A 12425-nucleotide genomic window follows, 5' to 3' on the forward strand; every position below is an offset into this window, starting at 1 on the left:
CAACACTCTGTCTGTCAGTTTTTTTTATCAAACTGAAACATAATTAAAGCACAAATTTAAACAACTTGCAGAAACTTTCTAAAATACAGTAGCCGCGGCAATAAATACTTCCAGTTGCGATATGAAAAAATATATTTTAAATATTTCATAAAATATTGGCCACATCATGTGACTATATCCATGGCTATAGGCACTATCAGCACAAGTTTTGATATTTTTTTTTTTTGGTTTCAAAATTTTTCATTTTATCGTAATAAAAGTGAAATCAATATATTGCGAAAAAAGATCGTGGTTATCTCTACAGTTTCTTAATAAGACATTATAGAGAGATATTTTAGAAAAAATTAAAAACTAGTAGGAAAGCGCTAAGTACGTATCTGAGCGATTTGCTGATACAATTTGCCATAAGTACCGAGGCACTCATTTTCAATTATATATAGTTTGTTGTTTATTTTAAATACATTTTTGCCTTAAACAAAATGTATGCCTAGAACTAATTCACACAAGTTATGGTTTACACATGTATTTTCTTATGCGACTTAGCTTTATTTTTTATTATATTTTATATTCATATTTGGGCTTTTTTAGTAGTAATTTATTTTAAAAAGTCCTTTTTTCGATCTTCAAATCGAGCGATCAAATCGAGCGTTTGAGCTTTTACCAACAGCACATAAACTTAAAAAATGAGAGCGGTCGACTTTGCATACATGAAATTTATAATTCTATATTTATATTTGTAATTTTTATTGTCTGCCGCTCAGCCACTAACTAAAAATTACAACAGGTTTCATATGTAAGCAGCAGTGAGCGGCCACTCAACTCAAATTCAAGTCTGCAACAAATCAAGTTGAACAAACAGCAACCCAATCTTTTACATGTATGAAATCTGAACTGTTTTCAACAAATTCTCAACTGCTGGTATTTATCGCAGCACAAATTTGATTACATTTTGAAATAAATTACTTTCTTATTCAGAATTTGATATGAATGTTGTCAATATTCATATACATATATAAAGTTGAAATTTGTGAACTTAATACATGACTTGACACAATGGATAACAACATTGTGTTGGATATCAGCAAATCTTTAGATAATTTTTAAAATAAAATTAAGCTTTCTTTGCTCTGGTTGTGTGTAATCTTAAGAACGATTCGGTTTGCAAAAGACAGGTTCATCTTAAACTGCGTTTACAGCACAATGAAACGTTTTAATGCCTTCCAGAGGAAAACGCTTGAAAAACTTCTAAGCAGGTTAATGTGATGATCTAAAGGTTGTCAAAACAGGACCTGAGGAGGAGTTCTACAGGCAACCACCGATAAATTTCTGTTCATCTAGAAAAGCCAATAACAAAAGGAATAGTTTTACTTCGATTAGTGATAGTGATTAAGGATAGATAGTGGCCTTAACTGTAGACTGGTGCGGAAAAAATCCATCATCGAAAACGTCGTATTGCATTTCCTCAAGAACGCAGTTGGTAGACTCAAAATCAGTGCCGTTACTTTTTATTCAGGTGTGAACCAAAGATAAATAGAGTGGGTCCAGTTATTAGAAAGTACATAGCTGAGGCGGTCAAAATGTGCAGCATTCGACTCCAAATCGTCTCACCGCACCAACCAACAATTGCAAAGTTCGGTGGGGGTCTCAATAATGGTGTGGCGGTGCTTTTCATGGTACGCTGTGGAGCCAATTCGTCGTATTGATGGAAACATGGATGCAATAAAGCACGTTTTGATGCTCCAAATTGTAATGCTGCCGTATTCGGAAGAGAATTGATCAATGATTTGAAAATTTCAACAAAATAATCATTCGAAGCATACTTTTCGGGTTCCAACAAAGTTTTTGAAGAAAATCTGTCACTATTATGGGCTGGGAATCGCCGAGAGCAGACTTAAATCCAATATAATATATTTGAAACGACTTAAAACTTTTCAATGAGAATGCAAAACATTACAAACATGCATCAACTGTTTTTAAATTCACGATAGCTTGGAACTCCATGCATGTCGCACTTTATATAAGCTTATTAATGGCAGTGCAAAGACGCCTTGTTTCGGTGATACAGCAAACAGGATTGCGCCAAAAAATTAATACTTACATTTCTGGATTTGTACTTGTAATTTTTATGTTTTAACTATTATTTTGCTTCGTTCTTAAGTATTTTTACCAACTGAATTTAGCATCAAACATTAGTGTGGATAAAAAAATTTTGAAAACATCTTCAGTTTATGAAATAAAGCTTTTTATCCTAGGCATTTAATTGGTTTTTTTTTAACAATCTCTAAGTACAAGAACTCAACATCGTTCTTAAGTATTTTTCCCAACTGGGAAAGTGGGAGTGGGAAGGATTCTATAACAGCAAGGAAGCGCTACATACCTTTTATTATCATCTGGATTTCTGCTAAAATATTTTAATTAACCAATTCCACCAAATTTCACTTTGATAACATTCGTTATACATAATTATGTACATATGTATATAACAATATATTTAGCTGGATTACTTGTAAGTGTTACGACTCTAATGGTTGTTGCTCAGCTGAAGCATGAATAAACAAATAGTTATTTCTAGTACACTGAAATGAAGACACATTTTATATCTGCTCGTTTTCTCTGATAAAAAAATATATTAAATAAAAAGAAAGCTTTATTTGTTAAGGGGTTAGGTGGGTTTCAGCGGTTGAAAACCAAGATATTTTAAATTTCTTTTTAATATGTACAAACATATGTATCAATTAAGCAGTATTTTGTGAAATGTTTATTCAAAAATTCCGAAAACTCAGCCGTTAGTACCAACCAAAACCAATAAACCAAATTTATTTCGTAAGTATGGCTGAATCTAGTCAATGAATGACATATTTTTAACAAAAAAACTCCGTTTTTTAATCAAATTGTCGCCATAAATTGACTTAAAAAATAGTTGAAATAAAAATATAAAAAATTCTTTTTTTCATTTACTAAATAATGTTGTTCCAAAACATTGAACATAATCGGTTCCTAACTTTTCGAGATATTGTGTCCACCGACTTGAAAATTTAGATAAACGCGTAACGGTATAACTCTTAGAATTTTACTCGAATTGATTTGACATTTTTCGATAATATTTTAGACATATTGCAATATTCAATAAAACAAAAAAAATCGGAAATTTTTAAATTTTGAAACCCACTTGACCCCTTGAGCTTGCAAGCAGATAGCCGCTTTGCTCATTATTTACTAGCAGGTTTTGAATATCCCAGTAAACCCCCAATGGCAGTACAAACAGTAAACATAAACAATATAACAATATATTTGCTAATACATATAAAGCTGCATAAAAACGTTTTCTTCTCTATTCTCTTTTATAGACAATGTAATTGCGATGAGAAACCTACCATGTTTGGGTGTTGGTGTCGGTAGTAATAATGGTAACGTCGGCAGTTTCAGCGGCGTTGCTGTCAGCGGTGGCAACGGTGGTGTCGGTGGTGTTGTCAGTGGCGGCGTTGGGATCGGCGGTGTCGGTGGACTTAGTACGAGCAAATCAGTTGTGACTGCCGCCGCCGCCGCTGCTGCTTTGGATGCGACAACTACCGCAGAAGCGCCATCAATGACACCACACACAACGCCGTCATATTTCACAACAACTTACTATCACCTAAGTGATGATGAATGTACGTCTAAAACTATTCACATTTGCTTATATTCGTATGTATATATGCATATATATGTATATATATTAATTTCCTTTTTGAATAATATTTAAAACATACATATACAACCACCCATCAGTCGTCCACCCTCGCACTCATTTTCAAAAAAAAAATTCACATAAACACAATCGAAACGCATATTAATTAGAAACTCACATATACTATAGTTCATTCCATATTTATGTACATACAACCATGGAACACAAATAGCACACTTGGTGTTCAATAACAAAATCGTTTATTTATGACAGTAGATATTATATACACAAAAAATTTGAAGAAAACATCGCATATATAGAACAATTTGAAAAGACTTTACAAAACTGTTAAAAAGAATACAAATGATTAATGAATGGCATAAAATTGTCGACTTGGTTAGTATTTTGTACTACAGCCGTTGAAAAATACTTAAGAACGATGCTGAGGTCTGGTCATTAGAGATTATTTGTAATAAAAAACGCTTAAATAGCTAGCATAAAAAGCTTTATTTCATAAACTGAAGCTGTTTAAAGCATATCATACTAAATTTTTCTTAGAAAAATGTAAAATTTTGGATATATTCAGAAAAGTTAATATATATGATTATAAACGCATCGTTCTTGAGTATTTTTCAATGGTTGTATATCCACCAATTTTAGTTATTTCTTGACTACTTCTTTGAGATTTCTTCCTCAACTCCAGTCCATTAATCAACCAAACTTTGAATCTTTTATGCTTTTTGTGATTTGACATCATTCCATAAATGTTCTATTGGTTTGAGGTTCGGTCTTTGCACAGTCCTATTTCCTTGCCAAACTACCTTTGTGGTGTGCTTTAGATCATTCTACTGCATAAATATCCCGTTTATGGATTAAAGACCCAAATTAAAATGGCTCCGTTTTTCACTAAAATATCTAAATACTGTTACCATTTCATTTTACCGTTTATGTTACCGTTAAGAATTCGCATAACGCCATACCAAGAGAACGCCACTCAGACCACAATGCTATCACCACCGTGAGATATTCAAGACTAAGAGCTTTTTTGATTAATTTAAGATCAACAGCTTCAACTTATGTATGACGTACAATTGTTTTTCTAACTGAACTTATCCTATTTATCTCGTTTTCGTTATTCGTTGATTTATTTATGTGGACCTTTGCAAATACCAATGAAGTATTGATGTGGGGTTTGGACAGTAGCTGTTATTTCCTGATAATTCGTCGGGACTTCCGAACTACTTAAGATTATTCAATAATTTCGTTCATAATTTGTCTTGCTGACTTAAAAGAATCAACTTTAATGTTCCTTACAACATAAACAATGATGATGTTCATTTAAACCATACTCATGCAACGGGAATAAACGCTCTCTTTTCCGGAGTGCAATGTGAATTTCACGCCGAATTTTTGCAAAATATCGGCGAAATGACTATAGATGCGCAAAATAAAATTAATAATGAGCTATTTATGTGTCCATATCATCTAAATAATATGCTCATTGGCAATGGTATACAGTGAAACTTCTCTTGGACAAACAATCACCGTCGAGAGATTTTTGTACGACAAAGAGAGGTGTCCGCCTAAAAGAGGGTCATTTGGTGCATGAATGTCCGCTGAAGAGATGTATCCGTTAGGATAGGTGTATAACCATGATTATTTTCTTCGAATAGTAGCAACATGTTGAAACGTTCGTGAAAATGAAACGAATTTTAATATAGTAGGTTTTTGTATTACAAGCTCTCACATCTTAAGAGGGTCATCCCATATGACGGCCAGTTCTTTGGATTTTTTTCCGCGATCAGTAAATAGATTGAGCTTTAAATTTATTATCATTTAATATATTTTGTACAGTATAAATATAAATTTAAAGCTAAAAGGCCACCGCCTCGAAAACTCGAAAAAATGTGCACGCACTCCACGATGCTCACCGATTGGACTTTCCAATTTTTGGTAGACATTTGAAAAAAATGCAAATTTTGCGTTTTTTTGTTTTTTGCTATAAAAAAACGAAATTTTGGGAATTTTATTAACTGAGCGTTTCAAGCGTTTACATTAGCTGAATGTACCCTACGAATTTCAAGTCATTCGATCAAGCCGTTTTTCGGATGCGATGGATGAAAGTTTGAAAAACATTCAAACAAAACGAACACTGTAACTTCTGTAACTTCAAAACGACTTAGAATTTTTAAGAAAGCAAAAATTAATTTTTAGAGTCCTTCATATGGCGTGAGCACCTTAATATGACAAGGGCCAATAAGGAAGGAAAACATACATACCAATTAGCAAAATGCTAGTATATACAAACAAAAATGTTTATTCTTTGTCTATAGTAATTATAATATTTAACGGTTTTTTGACTAAAGGTGCAACAGAAATTGAGAAATTGCATTGTGTCCAGTACACTCTTATAGGCAGCGCAAACTAAACCACAAACACTCACGAGGCTATGCGTGCCGCACAAACGCACGCGCTTACTGCATAGAACTGCATATGATAACAAAACAAAAGTAAACAATGTTGCAATGTTGAATGTTGTATGCTAATTCCGACTGACCGTTAATCCTTGAGTAATTATGAATGCAGATGTACAGTATGAATTTGTAGTGTTTTTTTTATGGGTAAATACGATTATGCGTGTAAATGGGCATGGTTGGCCCTGTTGTGTTGTGTCATATTGGCATCTATTTTTCTTTTTGAACATAGTTACTCACACAACTGCCAACGAAGCGCCACAATTTTAACATACATATATGTACATACATACATATATATATATTTAAAAGGGACTTACAACTGCAATTTCGGTACATCCAAGCATTTTCTGCATATGCAACTATTTTTTGCCGGATTAATTTTGTAAGAGAGATTTTTTTACAACATTTCCAAAAATTGGTTCTTTGCATTATTTAGGGCCTAACAATATAAACTACGTGTCACTTTAGCTGTCAAAATACGCATTAACGCTATTATATCTACGACTGTATGACTATGTAAATGCTTATGCGTACATGCAACATTGTTTGTATGTGCATTGAGTGGCGTAATTATACAAAATTTTTTTTTACACAATGATTACATGTAATGTAATGCATACATCAAGGGGTTACATCCATTTAGTAGCTCTAAAAAAAGAGGTTTTTGACATACTTTTCTAAATGCATTATTCTAAGCATTTGTACAAATATTATGATGACTTTGAAGAGTATAGAATAATTCTTTATTTGCAAAAATAACAGTTTTTGAAGCCACAAAAGGCATTTCGCGGTGACCACTATAACTCTGAAGTGGATCAACTGAAATGAAAAAATCGTTTTTTCTTGCCATAATTTCGGCCTTAAATTTTGTATAAAAAACAAGTCATCGGTAATAAAAAACTTCGATTAAGTGCTAGAAAATAGAAAAGCCTGTGTAAAACTTTGAGTCTCAAATCGGTTCACCCATTTCCGAGAAATCTTGGTCACCAACTTCCAAAGCACAAGCTTCAAAAGAACAAAGATCCTCGGCCCCTGTATGAAATTGATTTCTTTATAATAAAAATAATTATTGTAATCTGGTCTTTACAGTCTCTGCAGCTAATTCCACTATGGTAGTTATATACGGACTGCAATTTTTGAATACTAATCCGCAAAGACATATAAAACCTACTGCCAACTGATCCACTGTTTGAAGAATTTGGCTGCAAATTTGATATGGTGTTTCCAATATAATGATGTAACTATTAATAGTGCACAGTCTTGAATTGAGGGGCAAAATGGTCCTTTAACGCAATGGCCGCCTTACACCTTTAATTTCCTGAAATTATATTAGACAAGTAAGGAAAGGCTAAGTTCGGGTGCAACCGAACATTTTATACTCTCGCAATTTATTGCTATATTTTTATTAAGATAACACACAATTTGACCCATATATTCGGTATAAAGTCCAAAAGAAAAACGAAAATCATCATATATGGTGTATAAGGGCTGAGGTAATTTCTGAACCGATTAAACTCATTTTCATTACCAACATACATTATATCTATTTATTGCTATATTTTTATTAAGATAACACACAATTTGACCCATATATTCGGTATAAAGTCCAAAAGAAAAACGAAAATCATCATATATGGTGTATAAAGGCTGAGGTAATTTCTTAACCGATTAAACTCATTTTCATCACCAACATACATTATATCTAAGATTATATGCTCATTTAATTTGGATAAGATATTTCATATATTAACCGATTTATAACCTATTAAGGATAATAACTATGCTATATTTACATATATGCTATAATTACATATAAGGGAGCTAGGGGAAGTTCGCAAGTTATGTCACAGATAACATACAGTATTTGTGTAAAGTTTTATTGCACTATTGGTTAGTTATGTATATATTATAAAGTGAAGGAATGAGGTGGTATTCAATATTGAGTTATATGGGAAGTAGTCGTGGTTGTGAACCGGACCGGTGGAAAATGGGGGAATTCCACACGTGTCATCAGGGTGTCAAGAAAATGCGATATACCTAATTTCGTTGAAATCGGTCGAGTGGTTCCTGAGATATGGTTTTTGACCCATAAGTGGACGACGCCACGCCCCTTTTCCTTTTTGTAAAAGAATCTGAGTACAGCTTCCTTCTTCAAATTAGTGTTTCTGATGTTATTCGTTAGTGAGTTAACGCACTTTTAGTAATTTTCAACATAACTTTTGTATGGAATGTGGGCATAGTTATTATCCGAATTCAACTACAGTTGAACTTCCATAACTCGCACTGCTCTAACTCGAAGTTCTCCATAATTCGAACTATTGAATTAGCAATAGAAGTCAAAATTCATATAAATTACATTATGCAACTCGGAAGTCTTCTAACTCGAAGTTTTTTTATGGATTATGGTGATTCGATTTTCATGGTGTATGATGGGGTTCGTATGGGAAACGACTGCAGAAAGTTTGGTTTGTATAGCTTTATTGGTTTGCGAGATATATACAAAAAAACTATTTGTGGGCGTGGCCCTGCCCCCTTTCCCAAAAAAAGTAGATCCAAATATGACCCTTACTTGGACGATCCTTTGCACCAAATTTTATAACTTTATTTTTGGCTTAGTTATGACACTTTATGTGTTTTCGATTTTCTATTTCGAAAGCAACCCACTCACGGTCCCAAGGAACATGTGTGCCAAGTTTCGTCAAGATATCTCAATTTTTACTCAACTTATTCGTTGCACGGACGGACGGACAGACAGTCAGACTCCTAAAAATATATTCATGTTAAAAAGATACATATACAAAAACTTTAACTAATTAATACAAAAATTAAAAAGTATATACTTGACTGAAACCAAGGTGAAAATTAAAAAAAAATATATTCGACAGTTTAAATTAATTTTGCCATTGATTTCGAAATAAATTATTAAAAAAAATTGAAGAAGGTTGAAATAAAACTGTAGTAGAAATTTGTTTCGTTAATCATCGCTAATAATAATAATAAAAAATGTTCAAATAATTTGGCAAGCGGTTGTCTGCATTTTCTGGGAAATAGACGAGGATGATATTATTTCAATTTAAGCTTTCTAGGCAGTATCCCAGCAAAGAGGCCGCTACAAATACTATTAGTGAGCAGGTAGCAAAGCTATAAGGGCTATTTTTCAAAATACTTCATCAACTGTCGATGACTTCATTGACATGCATACATAACTGACACTTTAAAACTCATCCGCGCTTGGTACTGTTATGCGGGATATGACAATGTTCCTAAAGTACTTTTATACTATACTTTTTTCGATTATCGCTGATTGATACTTTGTTAAGAATCTAATCTTTAAATGACGTTTGGCCCAAAAGCGAACCCAAGCAATTGGTTGCAGGCTAAAATGGCACAAGTATGTTGGAAATTTTTAAGTTGTTCACAGATTTAGGACCACGAAACCAATAACGCAACGAAATACTAGAAGTGAAAAAAAAAACAAAAAAAAAAGCAAAACAAAAAAGCAAACGACAGCTGTGACAGCTGTCATCATTGATAAACTCATTAACTCGTAAAGTTGAGAGCATGTACAGTTGCTGTGCTGAGGTAAATCAACACATAATCCAGTTCGGCGTATTTACACAGTCAAAGGATTATTTTACCGAAAAGATCAATTGGTTTTGTAATATTCAACTGGAAAACTTACCTGTGTCATTGCGACAAGTGGTGAAGCCACACAGCGTCGCACTGTCGATCTATCATTACATCACTTATTTATTTATTTTCCTTGGCTCACTCTTATGCAGTACTTTTACTACGCATATCATACATTTCAATATCCTCAATATGTTGCGCGATGGTGTGCCAGGTTAAAAGGGGAGACCTAATTGGAATATATGCAAACAAAGTTGATGCTAAAAAAGAAATCTTAATCCCTAAATCAGAACGGCATATACTATTGAACAAAACATTTGCAACATCCCTACACTTGCAACGTGCAACATGTTGCACAGAGAGTAAAATAGTTTTAAACGAGTTAGATAAGAAGTTATGTGTATACATATCAAAGTGATTCTGTCCATCCGTGAAGCGATAACTTGAGAAAAACTTGAGATATCTTGGTGAAACTTGTTACACGTTGTCATTGGCACCAAAAGCTATATCTACAATACATATGGACCATTTGCCACGCACACAAACTGAGTTAACCGAAAACTTATAAAGTTAGAGAGCCTTGGAGCCATTAATCACAGGTCCAGTGATGGGAAGGCCATAGTAGTATACAGGGAAACGTCTTCTAACGAACACTTCCATTAAATGGACAGTTTTTCATTCACCAAGTTAAATTTTTAGAACAAATGACCCTCTCTTACGCGGACACCTCGCTTGGGCGGACAAAAATCGCTCGACGGTGAGTGTTCGTCCAAGAGACGTTTCACTGTATATATAAAATTTAGTGATAAATTCTAAAAAAATTTTGATCGGTGTAATGTTATGAATGCAACAATGCCAAGTAGATGCAAATCAGTTGAGAGCAATGCATTTACAGCGAAACACAGCATATATTAGATGGTCCATTGCTGCAATACAGAGTGGAACATTGTGTTAGGTATGCCAATATCCAGAAACTACGCCACAAATCTTCCATAATTTTTGTAGGGATATTTGTACAGTTTGTTAAAGGTGCGTATGGACGGACATGCAGTTATTTTGAAGCAAATAAATCGTCAAATGCATGGCATTCACACGACTTCTTCACTTTAATGTCCGCTGAACAATAGTGACAATAGTGATTATGTATGTATGTCCATATGTAGGTATATGTGTTAACAAAGGGGCAGGAACCGTACTGACAGTACTGTTGTTCTAATAAAATAAGCGTTTCATGTGTGAGTACGCGTATCTAACTAATGTATAAATTGGTGTAACAATAAATTTCGGCACGGCAATCGACCCATTCGAAACATGCCAATGAAAAGGTTGTTGAGCAATACAAAAAATTAGCCATGTACATGGGTACACATACTACATACTGAAAATAGGATTTACATTGTCATTCAGTGTTACTTTTGTATGCACAACAATTGTTGGTGAGTTGTTAGACTTTCGATGACATTTTTGTTTATTTTTTTTTGCTTTTTGTTTTCTTTCATACATTGCTGTATGTATGTATGTATATATCAACATTGTTGTCATGCATGTCTACTGTTGCTGTAGGGGTAGGGAATCTCCACGCTTGTTGTGTGTCCTTTTATTTGTTGTAAGTCGCTGGCGAGCCATTTGGCAGACTTCGGCGAGTGTTAACCGAAATTATTTTATTAATGGCATAGTATCAAACAACATCATTAACAAAGTCGTAGCGGCAACAAACAATGCGTACACTTTGTACGCGTGAAGTGCGAAAACAAATAGTGACAGCATACTCCATCCCCTTATTAAGTATTTCGTACACCGGGTGATGGCTAGGTAAACAATCATAGCACATCACTTTACTTTAACTTTACTATGAATTGAGTACTGATATTTTCTTCAATTCGTTTCGGCTATTTTTCACTGATCTAGTCAGGCTTTGTGTTATAAGTCCTTATTATTATTAGCAATGATAACCCCCAAGCGGCAGTATGGCATAATTAGTTTATAAGAAGACTTACTTCATGTATATATGTATATATGAGGTTCAACTGTCACACCGAAGCAAAAGAACGTTTTCCACGTGTTTGTAACTGGAAATTGTCTCAGAATATGTCCTCCATTTAGTTATTATCATTTTGTGCTAGCCGGTTAATTTGACTTCAGCTTTTTTGGACCTTAGCTATTTTGAGAACCAAATTTCTTCACCAAGTTAGAGCGCGTCGCGGGTCGTGGGTCGAAAACGATACTTCTAGCTGTCACTTGCCGCTTAGTAAGGCTAAACTCGCCGCAATCATAGTGCTTACTGTTCACTGTCCAATAAGCATACGTGTGTTGAGACTAAGGATCAAGCTGCTCGGAGGAAAGCGAAGCGGAATCAGTCAAGCACTTTCTTCTTCAATATGCAGCTTTTACCAGACTGAGATGGAAACACGTTGGTAGACCCACCTTCGGCGAACCCAGCGAAGTAACTGGCATCGACATTAGCCGAGTGAAGAACTTTATAATAGCTTTTTCGATTCATAAGGGTACTAGTGATCCGTTAGTAGTATCCGAGTGTCACACAGCACAGTCGCATCTGTTATAAATTTGCAGATATTTAATTATTTTTTTAGTTTAATTTAATACTGCATAACTAAATATTACACTATTCAGCATACCACATCAGTCGGTTT

At 34.0% G+C, this 12425-nt stretch overlaps 1 protein-coding gene across 6 annotated transcripts in view; it reads left to right on the top strand.

Annotated features, from left to right (window-relative positions):
* The window catches only part of LOC105219314 (paired box protein Pax-6), a 59058-nt gene that overhangs the window by 4146 nt on the left and 42487 nt on the right, over window positions 1–12425 (top strand). For 5 of the 6 annotated variants that reach the window (XM_029044944.2, XM_029044947.2, XM_054235406.1 and 2 more), the window contains exon 3: window positions 3348–3650. The exons of the other annotated variant lie outside the window; for it this stretch is intronic. In XM_029044944.2, coding sequence (XP_028900777.1) covers window positions 3348–3650 — 303 coding nt within the window. The remainder of the gene's footprint in view (window positions 1–3347; window positions 3651–12425) is intronic. 6 annotated transcript variants of the gene reach the window in all.

The sequence above is a fragment of the Zeugodacus cucurbitae genome, chromosome X (assembly GCF_028554725.1).
Source record: "Zeugodacus cucurbitae isolate PBARC_wt_2022May chromosome X, idZeuCucr1.2, whole genome shotgun sequence".
NCBI lineage: Eukaryota > Metazoa > Arthropoda > Insecta > Diptera > Tephritidae > Zeugodacus > Zeugodacus cucurbitae.